The 22,775-nt window shown below is 42.6% G+C and overlaps 2 protein-coding genes across 3 annotated transcripts in view; one reads left to right on the top strand and one right to left on the bottom strand.

The window, feature by feature from the left end:
* FHIP2A (FHF complex subunit HOOK interacting protein 2A) overlaps positions 1–1,939 on the bottom strand; it is a 46,264-nt gene extending 44,325 nt beyond the window's left edge. Inside the window, exon 1 of the mRNA XM_005566511.3 lies at positions 1,577–1,939. Within this exon, the coding sequence (XP_005566568.3) occupies positions 1,577–1,621 (45 nt within the window). The 5' untranslated portion in view covers positions 1,622–1,939. The remainder of the gene's footprint in view (positions 1–1,576) is intronic.
* A 75-nt stretch (positions 1,940–2,014) lies between these two features.
* ABLIM1 (actin binding LIM protein 1) overlaps positions 2,015–22,775 on the top strand; it is a 389,359-nt gene continuing 368,598 nt past the window's right edge. For both annotated transcript variants that reach the window (XM_074002827.1, XM_065521447.2), the window contains exon 1: positions 2,015–2,429. The gene's annotated coding sequence lies outside the window, so the exon portion shown is untranslated. The remainder of the gene's footprint in view (positions 2,430–22,775) is intronic.

The raw sequence follows: 22,775 nt of genomic DNA, 5'->3' as shown, positions 1-22,775 counted from the left end.
CTAACATGGTGAAACCCCATCTCTACTGAAAGAAAAAAAAAAAAATTCCTCGGGTGTGGTGTGTGCCTGTAATCCCAGCTACTAGGAGAAATGCTTGAATCCGGGAGGTGGAGGTTGCAGTCACCTGAGATCACACCACTGCACTCCAACCTGGGTGACAGAATGAGATTCGGTCTCAAAAAAATTAATAAATAAAAAATAAATAAATAAAATAAATGATTATTGGTATTTTTAAAGAAAACAAAATATAAATGTTTTAATAAATTGCAGTTACATTCTTTTAACAAAAGTGCTTTAGCGTGTGCATAAGCAAGAAAAAACTAAAAATTGTCTTGAAGTCTACAACTGTCATTTCCCTCCGTGTAATACTGCTCTACATTCATGAAACCCTGTTTTTCTTGTTTGATACATTTGCCCAAGAGCTTGTGCTAGAGCTAAATTTTTCAACACTTCCCATGTATCACTTAAATAACAATTGTACTAGAGTTTGTTTTTATTACTGAAGGCAAAAACTCCATTTTATTTTTGCCTGCCCATAAAAAATTGTTGTATCTGATATTTTAAAAAATGTACATTTTAAAGTGCCCTATCGCATAATATGATCACAGGAAGAGAAAGTCATGTTAAAAATTAGCAAAGTAATTGTTTCTGCACAGAATGCATTTCTCAATTTGGGCAGTTCTCCCAGAATAAAGTAAACAAGTAAAGCAACTAGCACTCTCACTAGAACAGTGACAAGACATTTTCTTTTTAGTTTCTTTTCACGTATTAGTCTATTAGGATACTTGAATACTGTCTCTCTATGCTGGTGTCTAAAACCCTCAAAGGAGAGTACAATTGCAGGATAAACGAAGAGTGTCCAGGAAGAGAACTAGAGAAGAAAGGAAACAGATGGTCTCTGTGCTCGGTGAGCTTGGAAGCTGTCTAAAGCAAACTCGATTGGACCCTCCAAACCCCTATTTCAGATCAATCCATAAGGCTCAGCTGAGTTCGGCCTCCTGGCCCAAGAAAGCAAAAGCCAGCAACCTGGCTGGTCGGCGGCTCCCTCGCCAGGGTCGCCCCACAGCGAGACCATGCCTTCCTCACCCCTACCCCCCAAAACCAAAACAAAACAGAACCCAAGCCCAAGCGGTGCTTGCTCGTTTCTTTTGTCTTGCTCAACGCTGACCACTTTTTTCCGGAGAAGGTTAACGTTAAGGGAGCCCGGGGGAGCTCCCTGCGACCCCGCCAGGTGCTCCCCGAACCCCCGTCCCCATCAGAGGAATGAGGCGACCACCGAGCGGGGTCGGGCGGCCAGGTCCTCCCCGGCACCCCCGCCCCGGCTCCTGGAGGAGAGCAGGGACCGCCGACCTGGGGCAGCCAGGGACGGAGGGGACCCGCGCAGAGCCAGGCCCGAGGCCCCGGGCGCCCCCACGACCCGGCGGCCACCCAGGGCGCCTGCCTGGGGCCTCACCCCACCCGGGGCCAGGGCCGCCGAGGGCCGGACCGAGGCCGCCCAGCTTGTCCCCGAGGCCGCCGGGAAGCGTAGGCCGCCGCCATCCCCGGCCTGCCGTGCGCCCGCAGCCCGCGGCCTTACCGCCTCCACGGCGTGCTGCAGGATGGAGGTAAACTTGGAGAACATCCTGTCCCGGGACTGCAGCAGCCTCTCCCGGGACGACCTGGAGAGCTCCTCAATCCGCCGCCGCCGCCCCTGCTGCGGCTGCCGGGGCCGCTCCAGAGTGAAGGCCGGTGCGGGGCGGGGAGGACCAGCTGAGGACCGAGGCAGGGCCTGGCCCGGCCGCTTCAGGTGTGCGCTGGCGGCGCGGCGGCTCTGGAGGGCGCCGGGACGCGGAGGCGGCGAGGAGGGCGTTCGGCTCGGACTCGGGGCCCGGGGAAGCTCCGGCGGTGGCTCGGGTTGGGACACGGTGGCAGCTCGGCTCAGGTTCCTTCCGCCCGCTCTGCCCGCCGCGGCCTGCAGGGGGCGCCGCCGCGGCCCGGGGAGACCCGGCCAGGCCTGCCCTGCGGCGGGGCCGCTAGACGCCGCGGGGGCGGGGCGCGGGGGGCGCGGTGAGGCCTCGGCCTCCCCCGGGGCAGGAGGCGGCCTGGGGGCAGCCACCGCCCTCTCCCGGCTTTCTCAGCGCGCATGGGACACCGGCTTTCTGACATTTTTACAGCTCAGCGGTTCTCAAGAGTTTTGTTTCTCCAGTGGAAGTAACAGGCTGACTTTGTAGGGACGCGCAGCCGTCCGTATATGCGTATAGTATTCAGAGGTTCTTTCTGTAAGGACCGATTTGGAAGACTCGTAAGGAAACAGTGTTCTTTAAGCAAACATTGGCAATGGATTTAAATGCTCAGAATTTGAACAAATCAACGACTGCAGGTGAAATTAACTTGCTAACTGTAAAATATATTATTCGACATTGAAACAGGAAATCCCACATGAGCACATGGTAAGACGGCTGGCTCTAAATAGCTCATTAAAATATTTATATATAATATATAGTAGAATTTATCTGTGACATGGTTGATAGGTGTAGTGATTCAGAACAGCATTTTCTATTCAGTTATCAGATGATACCGGAAAACAGTAGCGAGGGAAAGAATCTGAAAGGAGTCTAATAAATGTCTAAGGTGGATAAATAGAACTACAAGGTAAGCACTTGGGTGGAGGTTGCTTAAAATTCTCCCCAACAGTGTATTAGTGAAGCCTTGAAGAAGCAATTCAGGCTAGTAAAGTTTAGGTTGAGTTAATACAAACTATGAAAATATTTGTATCCTGAAGAAATTTGTTTTATGCTGGTATTGGCATTTTACCAAAAGGATCATTAAGTTGTTAAGATGAGGTGGGGAGTGAGTTTTGCATGACCAGTGATGAAAATATGTATCTGGCCCAGGCGCGGTGGCTCACGCCTGTAATCCCAGCACTTTGGGAGGCACAGGTGGGAGGATCACTTGAGCCCAGGAGTTCAAGACCAGCCTGGCTAACAACATGGTGAAACTCTGTCTCTATTAAAAATACAAAAAAAAAAAAAAAAAAAAAAAAAAAGCCGGGTGTGGTGGTGTAATGGGATTACATGCTTGTAATCCCAGCTACTTGGGAGGCTGAGGCAGGAGAATCTTTGAACCCTGGGGGCAGAAGTTGCAGTGATCTGAGATTGCGCCATTGCACTCCAGCCTGGACAAGAGTGAAACTCCGTCTCAAAACACACACACACACACACATATATGTATACACGCATACACACATACGTTTATACACACACAAATATATGCACACATATATTTACACATAGGTGTATATACATATATACACATACACACATATATATATCTGTAATTGATTCATGGAACAGAGAAAAGGTAGAAAAGGTGGCTGCCATATAGAGTGGTGGTAACTGGCCAGGCTCTGGGGCTGGGTAGCCTAAGTCCCAGCACTGCCACCCACGGTGGAAAGTTATTTAACTTCTTTGTGTTTTTATTTGCTTATATGTCAAAAAGGGAGAACAGTACCTACCTCCTGAGGTTGTTGTGTGAGTTAATTAATATATGTAAAACACTTTAACAGTGCCCAGCCCTAGTAAGAGATGCACAGGCACTTATAATTGTTCTGAGTTGTAGTAGTGGTATTTAGCAAAATAATAGAGCCAGAAATCAAGAATTAAGGAGGAGATCTTAACTGGGCTTCTTTTCTCCCCTGTTTTTGTGGTTTATATCCCTGCGGTGCTCCACGGCAGATAAATACAACCTTAATTTTCTGTGCACTACCCCCAGAATGCTGGAGGCATCCTCTGCTGTTTTGTGCCCCTTACCAAATTCTGGCTAATTGTGTCTGCTTCAACTGAGAGCACGTAATGTTGCTTATTATTATTATATTCATACACAGTTTAAGATGGCTAGTCATATTATTAACCATAATTAGTTTCATGATCTAATTATCATGCATTTATATGGCATTTTGTAGTTCCAAAATGCCTTACAACCACTAATTGTATGAGGAGGTCTTACTTAGAGTTGTGTGTATTCAATGATGTCTATCTTTGTATACTTATAAACACAATAAAATATATGTTTTGCTCTAGATTAATATCAATATTTAGGATGCTGATTCATCTACCTGCTATCTAGGTTTCAAGACATACAAGTTGGACTAGAATTATAACTGAGCAGATATTCCTATTTCTGATTGTCATCCTAGAATGCCTGCTGTGACACTGACGTCAATTAGCCTAAAACATGGGCACAGTTAGACATGCCCCCAAAACCTGTGATTTGAGAAAACACAAGAAAACGTTCCCCTAGCCTCCCAAACACTTAGGTATGGGTACCTGAAATTTCTCAGAACTTAATGCCTTTATCCCTTTGGCTTAAGCCAAATAAGAAACTCAGTCCTTGTTAAAATGAAAATACTCTTGGGAGATATAACACATTAAACTCTGTCATTCATTAGACCTCAAAGGGAATGAATTGGTTAAATCCTTTTCAAAAATGAAGTTTAATTAGTGAAGACACAGAAAAATCTAGAAAATTGGAACCCAGTTGGGATGGAGTTGAGAAAAGAGATAAAAATAAATCTATCTTTTTAAAAAAACTTTTTAATAATAGTCATTCTGACTGGTATGAGATGGTATTTCATTGTGGTTTTTATTTGCATTTCTCTAATCAGTGATATCGAGCTTTTTTTCATATGCTTGTTGGCCATATATATGTTTTCTTCTAAAAAATGTCTGTTCATGTCCTTTGTGCACTTTTTAACGGGGTTGTTTGTGTTTTTTTTCTTATAAATTTGTTTAAATTCCTTATGGATACTGGGATATTAGGCCTTTGTTAAATGCATAGTTTGCAAATATTTTCTCTTATTCTGTAGGTTGTCTGTACACTGTACAACAAACCCCCATGACATGAGTTTCACCTATATAGCAAACCTGCACATGTATCCCTGAACCTAAAATAAAAGTTTTAAAAAGAAAGAGAAATAGACTTAGATGATACCTGCTTCCAAAGTTTGGCAGAGTTCTGGAATTTGTGAGTTGAACACATGAATTGTTAGCAACATTCCCTCCTCAAATCACACTAAAATGACAGTAAAGGGATTTTCCAAAGCATATGCCCAAAAGGATAAATTAGGAGAGGAGAGAACAGCAACAGCGTTTTCAGAATTAGAAAGTAGCCATAAAATGGGTTAACTCTGACGTGGCTGATGACCTAAGAAAGCTGAATCCTAAGCCAACAATGAAGAAAGCCAGGAATCAAAAGTCATCCCTTGTTATCCTCCACGGAGGCTTTGTTCCAGGACCTCCGAAGGGCACCAAAGCTTGAGGATGCTCAAGTCCCTATTGTAAAATGGTGTGGTATTTGCATGTAACCTAGGCATCAATCTCCAATATACTTTAAATCATCTCTAGGTTTCTATAATACCTAATACAACATAAATGCTATGTAAATAATTGTTATACTTTATTGTTTAGGGAATAATGACAAGAAAAACCTGTACATGTTCAGTACAGATACAATTTTTTCCCCAAATATTTTCAAAAGTGTTGAAAGAGGTTGCCTCTGTGGAACAGGAAATTGGGAGTTTGGGAGGAAGGACAGAAGCTTTCATAACACACCTTGTAATACCTCTTAACTAAACCCTGTGCTGGTGTAACACAAAGTTTGTTTGTCAAGGGGAGAAACTAGGAGCAGGAAACCATTTCTGATGCTTTTGTCTAAGTTTAGACGAGGTATTATAAGGGTTCATCCATGTAGGAATAGGAAGGAGATGGTAGACTTGATAGATGAGATGTGATCAACCAAATTTTCCAAGTGATAAAAGGAGTGATTTGGTAAAGTGAAAGATGTTGCTGGAGTTTCTAGCTTGGAAGGAGTTAGTTGAAGAAGCCATTAATTGAAATAGGGACCATGGAGATGTAGAAAGGTGATGAGATGGATTTTTTTTTAATATGTTAGAATTTGATTATCTATACAATTACATCTGTGTGAAGACAGAGTATGGGGTGATGAGTTTGAGTTAGGAAGTAAAGAGAGAGATCTGGGCTGATAATAAAGACTGGAGGATCATTTCTTTCTTTATTTATTTCTTTTTTTCTTTTTCTTTTTTTTTGAGACGGAGCCTCGCTCTGTTACCCAGGCTGGAGTGCAGTGGCGCGATCTCGGCTCACCGCAAGCTCCACCTCCCAGGTTCACTCCATTCTCCTGCCTTAACTGCCTCCCCCCCACTCCCCCACAAGTAGCTGGGACTACAGGCGCCCGCCACCACGCCTGGCTAATTATTTTGCATTTTTAGTAGAGGCAGGGTTTCACTGTATTAGCCAGGATAGTCTTGATCTGCTGACCTCGTGATCCGCCCGCCTCTCTCGGCCTCCCAAAGTGCTGGGATTACAGGCGTGAGCCACCGCGCCCGGCTGGAGGATCATTTCTTAAACATGGTGATGGAGATATGAGAAAAAAATGAGGTAGTTTAGTGAGATGGTATAAAGGAAAAAGAATGGATGCAAACTTGAGGACTTCCTGCATTTAAAGAGTAGGAAATGGAAGAAGAGCTCATTTAGAAACAGCAGTCAGCGATAAGAAAACATACAGTAAAGAAGTTCAGGGAGAAGCGAGTTTCAAAAATTGAGAGGCTGGTTCAAGGTATGAAGATAAATTAGCTCAGTTCTGCGGTTGCCACAGAAACAAAAGGGAAGCTGATGGATCTCAGAACCTTTCATAAAAACCGTGAAGACCCTGGTGTTCAGTGTCGTATTTTCTTGGTGCATTCTAATTGCAGCTGCAGTGGGCAGTTCTGTGCATGTTCAGACCCACCTCATGGTGACAGTGTCTCACTTTAATCCCATGCGCCCTTTGTAGAATTTTTGTCACTGGAAATTCTCTGTGTAGACAAGCCTGCTCTTTCCAAAAGCACAATGGAGTTAGCACTGTAGGGGCAATACTTTTTTTTTTTTTTTTTTGAGACGGAGTCTCGCTCTGTCGCCCAAGCTGGAGTGCAGTGGCGCGATCCTGGCTCACTGCAAGCTCCGCCTCCTGGGTTCACGCCATTCTCCTGCCCCAGCCTCCCGAGTAGCTGGGACTACAGGCGCCCGCCACTGCGCCCGGCTCATTTTTTTTGTATTTTTAGTAGAGACGGGGTTTCACCGTGGTCTCGATCTCCTGACCTTGTGATCCGCCCGCCTCGGCCTCCCAAAGTGCTGGGATTACAGGCGTGAGCCACCGCGCCCGGCCTTTTTTTTTTTTTTTTTTTTTTGAGATAGAGTCTCACTGTCACCCAGGCTGGAGTGCAGTGGTATAATCTTGGCTCACTGCAACCTCTGCCTCCCGGGTTCAAGTGATTCTCCTGCCTCAGCCTCCTGAGTAGATGGGATTATAGGCGTGCACCACCACGCCTGACTAATTTTTGTATTTTTAGTAGAGACAGGGTTTCACCATATTGGCCAGATTGGTCTCGAACTCCTGACCTTGTGATCCACCCAACTCGTCCTCCCAAAGTGCTGGGATTACAGGCGTGAGCCACCGCGCCCAGCCTGTAGGGGCAATTCTTAGCCAATAGGGGATGGAATCTGATGGATAAACACTGCGGTGCCCTGTCTTCCTGGTAGACAATTGTGGGAATCAAATCTAGGAAGTGTTCTGAACACTCTTCAGGAAGTCCTGTGGGATCAAGTACACACTGACCACAGTGGTGACCACAGTGGTGACGCTTTTCCTCCTTTCCTCTCATTCTCCTTACTTCCTCACTCTGTGATCTGCAGTGAACTTCCTACGGTTAAGTCTTTGTCTTAGGCTCCACTTTTGAGAAAACCCACTATGTTTGGGAGTTGGAGTGGGAGAAACTTAGAGGGAAAGTCTAAGTGCCACAAATTGGATATAGGCTAAGGAAGATACACTTGCACTGCCCCCTGCCCCCACCACAGGCTAGGAAATTACAATAAAGGAAGTATCTCCTGGAAATGAGCAGTGCTGCATATCAGAAAAATCTCAAATAACAGTGGCTTAAGGAAGTTTCTTCTTCAAGTAAAAGAAGTTTGCCTTGTAAGTAGTCATGACTATAGCATGACGAATCCATGAGGTCATCACGGAGCCACAGTCTTAGCTTTCTGCACCACCATCCAGTACTGTCACACTCAGGATCCCTTCGTGGTCCCATATAGGTGCTGGAGCTGTAGTTACCAATTTTAGGGCAGTAGCAGGAGGAAGGAGAGAAAAGAGGAATTACCTTCTTCCTTTGAACAAATCCATTCTGAAAGTTCTACACTTCTGCTTACATTTCATTGGTCAGAACTTATGTAACCATACATCATGGTTAAAAAAGAAATCTGGGAAATGAAATGTTTAATTCTATGTAACCAGCAGAAAAATTAAAAATACATAGTATAACTTTCAAATTTAGTACAAAAATTTTTGCTCCATCCAATGCACTATAATAAAGAAGATAAAAGATACTGAAAAAAGAAGCCTGATGCTAGGCATGGTGGCTCACACCTGTAATCCCAGCACTTTGGGAGGATGAGGTGGGCGGACTACTTGAGGCCAGGAGTTCAAGACCAGCCTGAGCAACGTAGTGAGACCCCACTCTATTTTTAAAAAAAGAAGCCTGAAAAATAAAAAACACAAAATAGGTCTTTCTATTATAATAAATGTAAATGAGTTTAGCTCATCAATTAAAAGGCAGAGATACATACACTGGATTTTTAAAATGACACTGTATTTTCCAGAAGAGACACATTTAAAAGGGAAGAGAAAGATTGAAATCAATAAATCAAAAAAGATATACCAGAGAAATATAATCAAAGAAAAACTAGAATAACAATTACATCAGACAAAATAGAGTCGAAGTTGCAAAACATCAAAAGGGATAAAGACAGATAAAGCATACTAGTAACATAATAATAGATCAAGAAGACATATGTTTATGGTCATAAACGTGTTTATTAATATAAATGCAAAATTTATAAAGCAATAACTGACAGAATTACAGAGAGAAATAGATGAATAAACTATTATATTTGGAGATTTTAATTCACCCCTCATATAATCAGACAGATCAAACTCAGAAAATAAGCAAAAATGTAGGCTATTTGAATAACATGAGTAATAAACTCAAAGTAGATGTTATGGAGAAATGTATACACATCAAAGAAATCACATTTTCAAGCATACATGGAATATTTACAAAGTTTGATTATGTATCAAGCCACAAAGGAAACCCAAGGAAATTCTAAAAACACATTCATTTTTTTAATGAAACTAATTGAGCGAAACATACACCCACACACAAAAATGGAGGTTATATCCTAGTGAGAAAAATCAATAACAAAACACAAAATTGCATGTAGTGATAAATGCTGTGAAGAGAATAGAATACGGGGATAGAAGATGATTTGGGGAAGTGTTATTTTAAATTAGGTGGCCAGGTAAGTCTTCTCTGAAGAGGTGCTGTCTGAATGAAGCTAGGACATTAGCTGTGTGAATAGGAAAGAGATGAGCGTTTCTGGCAGAGAGAAGAGTGAGTGCAAATGTCTTACGATGGGAAAGAGTTTGATACGTCTCAGGAAGGCCAGTGTGGCTGGAGTAGATAAGTGACTGAGGAGAAAAATGTAGTTGAATATACAGGTAGAGAGGAAACCATGTCAGATCATGTAGAGCAGTTTATTCTCAATGCTATCCAAAAGTCACCTTTTCTTAATGTAAAAATATTAATGGAAGTATAACAAAATATACAGATTCATATATGTACAGCTGAATGAATTTTCACAAAGTGAACCACCTGGGCACTCAGCACCTAGATTAAGAAAGGGAGGATACCACAACCTTAGAAGCCTCTTTGTGCCCTTTCCTGGTCAATTACCCTTGCCATGGGTTACCACTCTTCTGACTTCTTTATTTTTTATTTTTATTTTTGTATTTTTAGTAGATATGGGGTTTCACCATGTTGGCCAGCCTGATTTTGAACATCTGACCTCAAGTGATCTGCCCACCTCGGCCTCCCAAAGTGTTGGGATTATAGATGTGAGCCATCGTGCCCAGCCCTATTTTTTATTTTTAAATTTTATTATTTTTTCTCTTTTTGTGCCACATCTCACCTGGATATTCTGACTTCTAACACCATAGATTAATTTGCCTCATCTGTTTTATCTCATTATTATTATTATTATTATTATTATTAGAGACAGAGTCTCATTCTGTGCCCAGGCTGAAGTGCAGTGGCACGATCTCGGCTCACTACAACCTCTGCCTCCCAGGTTCAAGCAATTCTCATGCCTCGGCCTCCCTAGTAGCTGGGTTTAAAGGCGTGCACCACCACGCCCAGCTAATTTTCATATTTTTAGTAGAGACGGGGTTTTGCCATGTTGGCCAGGCTGGTCTCGAACTCCTGGCCTCAAGTAGTCCGCCTCGGCCTCCCAAAGTGCAGGGATTATAGGTGTGAGCCACCATGCCCAGCCTTGTTTTGAACTTTATGTAAATGGGATCATATAGTATGTATTTTGTCATTGTTGGAGGCAATGTTCTCAGTCAAGTTTGTTAACATTGTGGTTCTGATCTTCTGTATCCTTAATGATTATTTGTCTGCATGTTCTGTCAGCTTTCGAGATGTGTGATTGGCTCCCACTCTGGTGGAGCCACTATTGTGACTTTTTCTACTTTTAGTTATGCCAAGTTTTGCTTTATATGTTAATATTTTGAAGCTATGTTATGTGTATGTTCAGATTTTGACTTTTGGTCCCTTCTGGTGGATTGACCTCTTTATGCTTATGTATGTCCCTTTTATGACAATGCAATTCAGGCTTTTCTCCTAATGGTTTGGGTCCAAGGAACCACAACCTGCTGAGGTGCTTCCTGAGGGCAAAGGGATGTGGAATAAGTGGTAGAAGGTGGTATATATGGGCCGGGTGCAGTGGCTCATGCCTGTAATCCCAGCACTTTGGGAGGCTGAGGTGGGCAGGTCACCTGAGATCGGGAGTTCAAGACCAGCCTGACCAACATGGAGAAACTCTGTCTCTACTAAAAATACAAAATTAGCCAGGCATGGTGGTGCATGCCTGTAATCCTAGCTACTCGGGAGGCTGAGGCAGGAGAATCACTTGAACCTGGAAGACAGAGGTTGTGGTGAGCCGAGATTGTGCCGTTGCACTCCAATCTGGGCGACAAGAGCGAAACTCCATCTCAAAAAAAAAAAAAAAAAGAATAATAAAAAAAAAAAGAAGGTAGTATATACTAGCTCTGACCATATGACCGCATGACCAGTTGTAGAAATGAGCTAGTGCAGTTGTATTTCTTCCTTATTTTGATATGGATATATTTGTATGTATACTTTATAAAATTTTTTATTTTTTGTCGAGATGGTATCTCACTATGCTGCCCTGGCTGGTTTTGAACTCTTGGGCTCAAGTGATCCTCACACCTCCGCCTCCTAAAGTGCTGATATTACAGACACGAGCCACCATGCTTGGCCTGTTTGTATGTAGAAACTTGAGACAATCTAGAATGCCCCATTTCATTACCCTGAAATGCATCAAAGCTACACCATAGTTTTTACATGTGGTAGAGTAGTTGTCGTTGTATTTTTTTTTCCAAAAAACTTGTTTTCTTCCCACTCTTATTTTCCATCTTCTCAGTATTTAAACTACAATATATCAAAGGGAGAGTATGAATTAGCTCAAAGAATGCCCAAAGAGCAAGAGACAGATTTTATAGCCTCTTTTGGAAAAGTAGTTGGTGTGTTGTTAATTGTGCACAAGATAGTTGTACTCCGTTAAGTAGAAGCCTAAATTTTGAATTGTCTTCATATGGAAATTGTGATTTAAAGTGATACATGCCAAGATGACAAAAGATGGACTGTAGAGGTTTTGTAGTGTGTTGATCTGGTTAGGCTGAACTGTGTTTCCCATAATTTCCTTTCCTATGTTTCCAGGTAAGCGTGTGCCACAAGCGACATACTTGTGTGAGATTTGGAGGACAGAGTGGAGGAGCAACTATATCAAGAGTATTGTTTTTTGTGCTTAGAGGCTGGGGAAGGGTCTCCAGGTGCTTTTGTGGCCCATGCATATTGTTATTTTATCTGCTGGCTTATCTCCTTGCTGTGGGGCAGGAACGATCTTCCTTCAGCTTCACTGACTCCTCATCTGACTGTGTATCCTCAACCAGATGTGTGTTTATCTCTATGACAAAGAGCACTGGGTTCTTCTGCAGGATACCCACATCATGAAGGTTGGAGACAGAGAGAGCCTGACATGGGTACCAGTCAATGCTCCTGGGTTCCATCTTGTCCTTGCTGCTTTGCATCCCCTGACAGCCTTCTTCCCAACTGCCTGCCCTGCAGACTTCAAGCTGCAGTATTAGATATGAAGGCAACAGCCTTCTAGACTTTATCAGCTACCATTACTGCATACGGTCAAATCCCAGTAATACATCCACATGTGTGGTCCTAATGGTTCTGAATCTCTAACTGAATATTAGTCCTATCTAATATAGACCTATATAAAATGGTAAAATTGTATTTAGGGAAGTGTGATTTTTCCTTCCATTATTCCTTCCGTTTTTTCCACTCATATCCTGTAAAACCAGGGTCATAGGTTTTAGCAGTTACCTTTAAGTTTTCTAAGATATAACTTGAGAAGACCTAGAATGCTTCATTTTATTACCCTGAAATGCATCAAGGCACGACCATAGTTTTTACCTGTGGTAGAGTAGTTATCATTGTATTTTATTGTATTTTCTTTTCAAATGGATTTGAGTCATTCATTGCATTTTATCCTGAAACTATGTTGATGGTGATAAGAATTTTGGGTTCCAATTTTTGGTGGCTTAATGAGAACAGTTTTGAACTGCCGTTGGCTTAATGAGAACTCTTTTGAACTGACATTGTTTCAGGAAGTGACTTGACAGGCATGGACTGTGAAAGTGAAATCTATACTGTGAACTTTTGAATTGATGCTGTCACTGTTTAAGGAGCCATGGTATAGACAACAGAGGTAGTAGGTCTGCTAGCAGCACTGACTCTTAGCTGTGAAACTGATCTTCTTCAGAAAGATCCCTTTTAAAGTGAGGACTTCAATCTGTAGTTTGGAGCTATTAAGCAGTATGTGTCAGGTAACAATCTAGGTTCTGCATATGGCTTAATCAATAAATAAAGGGGTTTGATTTTTCCATCTTGTAATGGTCAAGAAGTCAAGCAGTTCCCAAGCAGCAGGGTGTTGGGAGGCTGGTAGGGTTGCTTGTCATACTTCCACAGATTTGACTGGGAAGGAAACAAGTCCAAGGGGGAATTAGAAACTTTATTACTTGGGTCACAGCAGGAAGTATGAGCTTTCCTCTGGTTCGCATGTGTCCGCCGAGGTTTGCATGTGTCCCCCCAGAGTTCATGTGTTGAAAACTTAATCCCCAATGCAACAGTGTTGGGAGGTGGGGCCTAATAAGAGATGATTAGATCGTGAGGGCTCTGTCCTCATGAATGGATTACTGTCATTATTACAGAAGTGGGTTATTGTCAAAGTGGGATTATTATAAAAGGGAGTTCAGGCCAGGTGTGGTGGCTCATGCCTGTAATTCCAGCACTTTGGGAGGCTGAGGCGGGTGGATCACTGAGGCCAGTAGTTCGAGACCAGCCTGGCCAACATGGTGAAACCCCGTCTCTACTAAAAATGCAAAAATTAGCTTGGCATGGTGGCACGCACCTGTGGTTTCTCAGCTACTCATGAGGCTGAGACAGGAGAATTGGTTGAGCTCAGGAGGCAGAGGTTGCAGTGAGCCGAGATCGTGCTACTGCACTCCAGCCTGGGTGACAGAGCTAGACTCTGTCTCAAAAAAAAAAAAAAAAAAAAAAACGAGTTGGAATTCAGCCCTTTCTCTCCCACTGTCATGTTCTCTTGCCCTCCCACCTTCTGACGTGGGACGATGCAGCAAGGAGGCCCTCGCCAAATGCTACTATCTTGATACTGAACTTCCCAGCCTCCAGAACTATGAGAAATAAATTTCTTTTTAATAAATTACCCAGTCTGTGGTATTCTGTTGTAACAACACAAAACAGACTTAAACAGGCTTCATGCTTCCATCAGTTCCCTGTGCACTGAAGTCCCATAGGAGTCAGTGTGGATCAACCTCAGGTAGATGCTACGTACACAAGTTTGTGTCACAACTGAGAAACGCTAAGCATAGGAATCCTCCAATCTTATAAGGGGGCAGCTAGCAAACCTGCCCATCCTCCTCTCTGGAGAGAGACATTATCTTTAAGTATTCTGGAATGTAAGCAAATCTTTCCTGAGGAGAGGGAAACTTTTCTATCCTGGAATGGCTCTGGGTGTCTCTATCTCTACGATCCTGGTCAGGAAACACATCGGCCCTCTGACCTGGAAAGAGACACTATGCTAGACACACATCCTTGTAAAGCTAGTCCAGGGTAAGTTGAAATGCCATGGAGAATTGCCTGCCAAAAGTAATAACTGGTAAAGAATGACTTGAGGGGAGAACTAGGTCTTCGCAACACTGGGTCACTAGCCTCACATTGTCTCCCTCAAGAGGAAGTTTCTTAGGGTGGCTTGAATAAATTTTTGCATAGTCTATAATTGCAGACACATATTGGAAGGCAAACTCCAACACCTGATTTATTACTCTTTATTTGTACTCTGTGATTCCCATATCCTTTGGAGTCTGGGCCATCACTAAGGCGTGGCTTGGAGTGGTCTTGGGAAGTTGCAATCTTGCTAACCTCCATGATCTGGCAACTGCTCTAGTGATGTTTTAAAATAGTTTTAAAATTTCAAAACAATTTAAAAATTATAATAGAGGTGCAAATACAGTTCAAAACACCTGCACCATTTGAGGGTAAGCTGCTGACATTATGTCTATCACTCCTATGTACTTTAGTGTGTATTTCCTGCAAACAAGAACATTCTTTGATGTAACCGCAATCCAACTATATTAGTTTCCTGGGGCTGTCATAACGAATTACCACAAACCTGATGGCTTAAAATAACAGAAATTTATTTTCTCATAGTCTGGAGGCCAGAAATCTGAAATGAAGGTGTCAGCAGGGTTGTGCCTCCCCTAAACCCCAAGGCTCCAGGGGAGGATCCTTCCTTGCTCCTTCCAACTTTTGGTAGCTCCAGGCGCTCCTTGGCTTGTGGCCGCATCGCTCTAATTTCTGCCCCCCTCTTCACACGGCATTCTCATCTTGCATCTTCTCTTCTCTGTGTATCTCTTCTGAGGACACTTGTCATTGGATTTACAGCTCACCTAGATAATCCAGAATGATCTCATTTCAAGATTCTTAAGTTAACTACATCTGCAAAGATGCTTTTTTCAAATGAGGTCACAGGTTTCAGAGATTAAGATGAAGACATATCTTTTCGGGGGACACCATTCAACCCACTACAATAACCAGCATCTGTGTATTGAAATCAGTATCAGTGTTGAAATTGCTGTTACCTCATCTGCCGACCCCACTTCAGATTTCAGCAGTTGTTTCAATATCCTTTATAGTAAAAGGATCCAGTTCAGAATCCCATGGTGTATTTAGTTGTCATGCCTCTTTAGCGTCCTTCAGTCTGGAACAGTTTCTTGGTCTTTCCTTGCCTTTCATGACTTGACATTTTTGAAGATTATAGGCTGGTTATTTTGTCAAATGGCCTTTAATTTAGGTTCCCAGCGTTCTCTCATAATTAGATTCAGATGTGCATTCCTGGAAGGCCTGCCAGAGGGAGACATTTTCTTCCTGTGCATCCTATCAGGGGCACCTATTTCCTTCCTTCCTTCCTTCCTTCCTTCCTTCCTTCCTTCCTTCCTTCCTTCCTTCCTTCCTTCCTTCTTTCCTTCCTTCCTTCCTTCCTTCCTTCCTTCCTATCTTTTTTTTTTTTTTTTGAGATGGAATTTTGCTCTTGTCACACAGGCTGAAGTGCAATCGCACGATCTCATTTCACTGCAACCTCCGCCTCCCGCATTTGAGCGATTCTTCTGAATCAGCCTCCCGAATAACTGGGATTACAGGTATGTGTGACCACGCCTGGCTAATTTTCTTTCTTTTTTTTTTTTTTTGTATTTTTAGTAGAGATGAGGTTTCACCATGTTGGTCAGGCTGGTCTCGAACTCTTGACCTCAAGTGAACCACCTGCCTTGGCCTCCCAAAGTGCTGGGATTACAGCCGTGAGCCACCACGCCTGGCCACCTATTTTCAGTTTGATCTATTGGTTAAAGTGGAGACCACCAGACTTCTCCACTGATAAGTTACTCTTTTCCTATGTATGTAAGTATCCTGTTCTTTGTCACACTTTCAATTTAATTCTATCACTGTGGACTTACAGTTTCTTATTTTAATCAAAGAGTTATAAACCATTACTATTATTTTTTCTTCTTTGTCTTTTTTTTTTTTTTTTAGGTGGAGTCTCTCTATGTCACCCAGGCTAGAGGGCAATGGCTCAATCTCAGCTCACTACAAACTCTGCCTCCTAGGTTCAAGCAATTCTCCTGCCTCAGTCTCCCGAGTAGCTGGAATTACAGGTGCGTGTCACCTCACCTGGCTAATTTTTTTGTATTTTTAGTAGAGATGGGGTTTCACCATATTGTTCAGGCTAGTCTCAAACTCCTGACCTCAAGTGATCTGCCTGCCTCAGCCTGTCAAGGTGCTGGGATTCCAGGTGTGAGCCACTGCACCCTTCCTCTTCTTTGTCTTCATGTTATTATTTGATTCTCAAATTTTAGACAGTGGGAGTCCCTGCAGGCTGGCTGGCTTTTTCTTTTTTTTATTTTTTCTTTTTTACAGGTCACCATCCTTCTTTGAGCATTTTCTTGCTTTCTGGCAGAAGACATTCCAGTCTTATTTCATACTCTTCATGAATCAGTATAGATCCATATTTGTGACCATCTCTTGGCCCAGAAAAAGCAAAACAACCAAATGTACTGTTTGATGTTTTGCCCACTGGGAAGATTTTATTTCTCACCTCTTTTTTAAGGACACTCCTTGGAGTTGAAACATTGTAGGAGTCCTCTTCTGGTTGGTGCCAGCATGTCATGAAGCAGTATCTGTAAATCAGGCCTTCATTTTTTTCCCCTTAGCTGATGAAGAAGAATCCTCTCATGAGACCATAGGCATGGACTGAAGGAGAGGCAGCAAGACCTCAGGAGTAAGTGTTGTAAGATATTGAGTCACTTGCTCATGCAACTTGTACATTGAACCTACTTGAGCCTAATTTCTTATATGCTGTTTCCACTGAATGAAGGATTGCTGTTATCCATACTCAACATTATGCTTTGGTGGGTTAGATACCAGTGTTCGTGATGGCAGCTCGGATTGCACAATTACTTAATGTCCCATGTTTAGGCCTAGTAGTAATACAGGAGCTTTTTCTCAAAATAGGAATCATGATAGTAGAAGAGGGTGTGACTTTGCTCCAGAGACCTGTGGACCCTCCTACTGGGGTTTACCAGAGACTCCACATAACATCCCTATATGCCACAGACACTGAGCATCACTGGATCTGTTGAGTCATCAAGCCCAATGGGCAAGACAGCCTGCATTACATCCTGGATCTACTTCATAACCTTCTTTTGCTCTACTCTCTACTCAGAACCAACAGCCTTACAGGCAACTGGGAAAATGGGTTGGAGTAGTGTACAATAATAGCATGTAATATCTCCAAAAATTCAAGAAGGCCCCCAAATCATCATGTCTTCTTTTTAGTAATACACAATACAAAGTATAGTAACTTATATTTCATTTTGGAGGAGGTATCCTGACGTGTTCCAAACCACTGAATCCCTAGAAATTCAGCGTAGGCCTTGGAGGCCTACTTATGGAGGTTTTCTTCAACCCTCTGCCTCTAACGTGCCTTAATAAGACATCTAAGGGGCTTGCTACTTTCTGCTTATTAAGTCAAATCAGAATAATGCCATCACTTTGCTTATTAGGTAAAATGAGCATAATGCAGCAGATCATTGTGACATTCTATAGAGTGTCAAGATGATTGAAATTTCTGCAGATGAGATTAAAGCTGACAGCAGGAGGCTGGGTGAGGTGGCTCACACCTGTAAATCCCAGTACTTTGGGAGGCCGAGGTGGGTGGATCACCTGAGCTCAGGAGTTCAAGACCAGCCTGGTCAACATAGTGAAACCCTGTCTCTACTAAAAATACAAAAATTAGCCAGCCATGGTGGCTCACACCTGTAGACCCAGCTACCTGGGAGGCTGAGGCAGGAGAATCGTTTGAACCTGGGAGGCAGAGGTTGTAGTGAGTTGAGATCGTGCAACTGTACTCTAGCCTGTCTCAAAAAAAAAAAAAAAAAAAAAAAAAAGAGGGCCGACAGCAGGAAAGTTGGCATCGCCCTAAGATACAATCATAAGATGTCCCTAGAAACCAAATTTCTTCTAGTGGTCCTTGCAAATTGGTAATAGAGAATAAAAAGCACTTGCCAGAGCAATAGCTATATGCCAGGTGCTGCGACTGTGTTGATTTGCTTCAATAAAGAAAACATAGTAGAACAGCATCTGAGGTTGGAGTTACCACTTAAGAGTATGATTATTCACAGTCATTTTCTAAGACCTATTTACCTGCTGTACAGGCCGGACAGGTGAAATAAATGGGAATATAATAGTAATCACCAGATCTGTATTTTTCACATCTTTGATTTTTGCATGAATCTCTGCAGTTACCTCCAGGGATGCGGTTTTGCTTTTGGTTTATGATTTTGATAGGAAGAAAAAGTTTCAAGGGCTTCCACATCAGCCTTCCTACCATAACAGTCTTTACTTCACCAGTCAAAGAACCATTGCAGGGATTCTGCCTGTTGCCAAGCATGTCTATTCTAATTATACAGTCAGAGACGGGGGAAATCACCATAGGATGGGTATGTAGATGAACTTAGGCCAAAATACTATTTATTACATGAACATTATAAGCTACCACTTTGACTGGTGGAACACAGTATTATTATGGATCTTCAAGAAATTGTATCAGTTTAGGGCTAGTGTATAGAAGTTCTCAAAAAACTTGGGTATTCTTTCTCTAGTGTACGGTAACCTTAGAAAAATGTCCACAGGCCCCTTTGGGAATGACTTGGAGGAAGATGTATATTATATTCCTTTTACATTTTTGTACAGTCTTTCCTCAAGAGGACTAAGCCTCCCCATCACTCAAGAGACCCTGGATTCAAGAGCTGCCTAACATCTAGAAACTTGGTAAGAGGTCAAGACTTTAATGTAATTTGATTCAGATTTCTAGCCACCAGACATAGAGTTCTTACTGTTGTATTGATCAAGTGATACTTCAGTAGGCTGACCATTTATTCCAAGATGTATCATGATCCATAGTCTGCTAGGTTAAGACATTTTGATTATATTCCAGTACTTTCTGCTGTCATTACAGTAATTTCCTCTACCATGTTTCTGTTAGTTAAGTGCTTCCACGTGGCCTGTATCTCTTCTGAATCCCATCATTTCCACTGTCTCATTGGCAGCCTCTCTTACTGTCATCTCACCATCACGGAGCTTCTCAAGGATGCTTGCTCTCACTTCATTAATGCATTTCTCATGGAATAATGAACAGAGTGCCTTCTTAGCCTTCCGGAAGGATATAATGGGGGATGGATGTGCATATTGCAAATGATAAATGAGCTTCACATTCTGTTCCTCTGATCTATGAGTACACTCCTCCGTGTCTATGCCAAGGACATTCTAACAGGTCAACTTTGTAGAACATTGAGCCCAAAGTTCAATCAGTCAGCCAAGCAAACTGTTAGAGCTGCTTCCAGCGGTGCTAGTTCACACACCTTAAACCCAGAATCTCTTGTAAATGCATTCATATGAGTACATTTGATATGATCTAATTTTATGTCTTTCCTTTTCGAGTACCACTTGTCAAATTCATTTCTAACATATTTCCTAGGTTTTCTCTACATACTTCCCAATCTCTCTACATATTAGAAAAGTCTGGAAATTCTTTCAGCATATGAGCTATGTCTTCCTGGGTTAAACTTAACACTCATCACCTTAGAGGATCCTGATATTTGACTCCAGTTATGAGTCTAGAGTCATTCAGGAGTGGTCAGGGAGGGTCTTGAGGATAGGAATCTCTTTGCAAGGCAACTTCCCTGAGCTGTACTGGATCTTTAAGCAAACCTTGTCTCCTCAGACACACAGGAGGGTAGACTATTCTATTTCTTCTTGCAAGAGAGGCTTGGAGAGACTTGGGAGTTACAACATTTCAACTTTGTTCAGTTACACTTAGAGGACCCCATTACAAGTCTCTGGTCTACTCCCTCTGAGTGTCATAAATATAAGATAGTATGTCTTATGACAAGTCTGTGAATTCAACTGAAGTTATCATTTTGCAACCCAGATGACCAAATTTTGGGCCTGATTTTCAGTAAGTTTGACTCTATAGCTATATAAAAAAAATAGTAGATTATCTTAGGGCCATCATGGATTCTCTGTAGTTCTTTGTGATTTGAGATGATTTTTTTTTTTTTTTTTGAGACAGAGTCTAATTCTGTTGCCCAGGCTGGAGTGCAGTGGCCTGATCTTGGTTCACTGCAGCCTCCACCTCCTGGTTCAAGCGATTCTCTTGCCTCAGCCTCTCAAATAGCTGGGATTACAGGCACCTGCCACCAGCCCTGGCTAATTTTTGTATTTTTAGTAGAGATAGGGTTTTGCCATGTTGTCCAGGCTGCTCTCAAACTCCTGACCTCAAGTGATCCACCTTCCTTGGCCTCCCAAAGTGCTGGGATTACAGGTGTGAGCCATCATGCCCATGTGGGATGAATCTTTAAAAACCTGGTTTTAAGCTGGGCGCAGTGATGTACACCTGTAATCCCAGCTACTCAGGAGGCTGAGGTGGAAGGATTGCCTGAGCCCAGGAGTTTGAAGCCAGCCTGGACAACGTTGCAAGACTCCATTAAAAAAGAAAACAAAAAATCAAACCAAAACAAAAAAACACTAACTCTGATTTTTTTTTCTGTATTCTCTTTAGTGTAGTCAGAAGCAGCTAATCCACCCCACAGTTCTTACAGTCTTTATTACTACCATAGCCACTTGGTCTTTCAAGCCACTTGTTTCAGTAAAACGTAGACACTTCACACAAACAACTACAGGTGATAATTTTGTTCCTCACGTGCCCTGCATATCCGCAAACCACTAGGTTCCAATTTCCAATTAACAAAGAGTTCAGTACTGCTTTCAAAGTTGAAGACATAACGAAACAATCCTAAATCCCATTTTTTGAGAGTTTATTTCCTGGGAGTACTCTGTCACCAGGTACCACATTGGTTAGGGTGTACTCAGGAAACAGAAACCACACTAGTCATTTCAGCAGAGAGAATGTAATATAAGAAATGTGTTATGGGCTAAGCGCGGTGGCTCATGCCTGTAATTCCAGCACTTTGGGAGGCCGAGGCAGGTGAATCACTTGAGGTCAGGAGTTCGAGACCAGCCTGGCCAACATGGCAAAATGTATTTTTATTTTACACACACACACACACAAAGAAATTAGCTGGGTATGGTGGCTTGCACCTGTGGTCCCAGCAACTTAGGAGATTGAGGCAGAGGATCACCTGAGCCCAGGAGGCAGAGGTTGCAGTGCCACTGCACTCCAGCCTGGGTGACAGAGCGAGACTCCATCTCAAAAAAATTAAAAAAAAAAAAAAAAAAAAAAAAGAGTTCCATGGGACTTTTGCTTAAAAAAAGTGACAGGTAGACATCAAGGTCCAGAGATCATAAACTTCCAGGGGAACAAAGGGAAGAAGAGAAGTTTGTGTTTTTTAGAAACTGGAGGCTCGGAGGAGGGCCCCATAGAGCCGGGGCTTAGATCCCTGAGGAAGAGATCCTGCCCTGCTGGTACTGGGGTCTCAGAGGGGGCACCTTAAAGCTAATTTTGGAAGTGCCCAAAAAAGTGAGAGACTAAAGCCACCAATGCACAGAGGAAAGTGCTGTTGCTGAGGTAACACTGATAGGAACAGCACAGAGCAGAAGAGGCAGTCCCGGCTTCTGCCTCCTACTCTCCCTCTAGCACCCACTACAGGCAGAACCGAACAGAGAACTACCTGGCAAAAAAAGGAAGAGTTTGCAGGCTCCCAGACCCAGACCACAAAGCCGAATTTACAAGGGTGGGTTTAGAACTGATGGAATACAATTATGAATGTTTTAACACATAACTACAGAGACTCAATTACAATAAAGGATGTGGTGAAACAGATGTTTATATGTGGAGTCAGCATGTCTGTAGGTGGGGTAGCTGTAAATACAGTCGGCCGTTAAACAACATGGGTTTGAGCTGTGTGGGCCCACTTCTATGTGGACTTTTTCTGCCTCTGCCACCCCTGAGAGAGCAAGACCAACCCCTTCTCTTCCTCAGCCTACTCAGTGTAAAGATGACAAAGACCTTTATGATGATCCACTTCTACTTAATACATAGTAAATACATTTTCTTTTTTTTTTTATGATGATCTTGGTTTAAAAAGTTTTTTTAAAAATGGACACAGGGTTTTGCTATGTTGTCCAGGCTGGTCTCAAACTCCTGTTATCAAGTGAGCCTCCTGCCTCAGTTTCCCAAAGTGCTGGGATCACAAACATGAACCACTGAGCCTGGCATCATTTTCTGAATAGTATTTTCTTTTCTCTGGCTTACTTTATTATAAGAATGCAGTATGTAATGTATAAGTAACATATAAAATGTGTGTTAATCGACTGTTTGTATTATTGGTAAGGCTTCCAGTCAACAGTAGGCTATTAGTAGTTAAGTTTCAGGGGAGTCAAACGTTTTATGTGGATTTTCTTTTTCTTTTCTTTTTCGAGTCGGAGTCTCGCTCTTGTCACCCAG

Source organism: Macaca fascicularis, chromosome 9 (assembly GCF_037993035.2).
Source record: "Macaca fascicularis isolate 582-1 chromosome 9, T2T-MFA8v1.1".
NCBI classification, from domain to species: Eukaryota; Metazoa; Chordata; class Mammalia; order Primates; family Cercopithecidae; genus Macaca; species Macaca fascicularis.
This window is presented reverse-complemented; position numbering and strand designations above follow the sequence as displayed.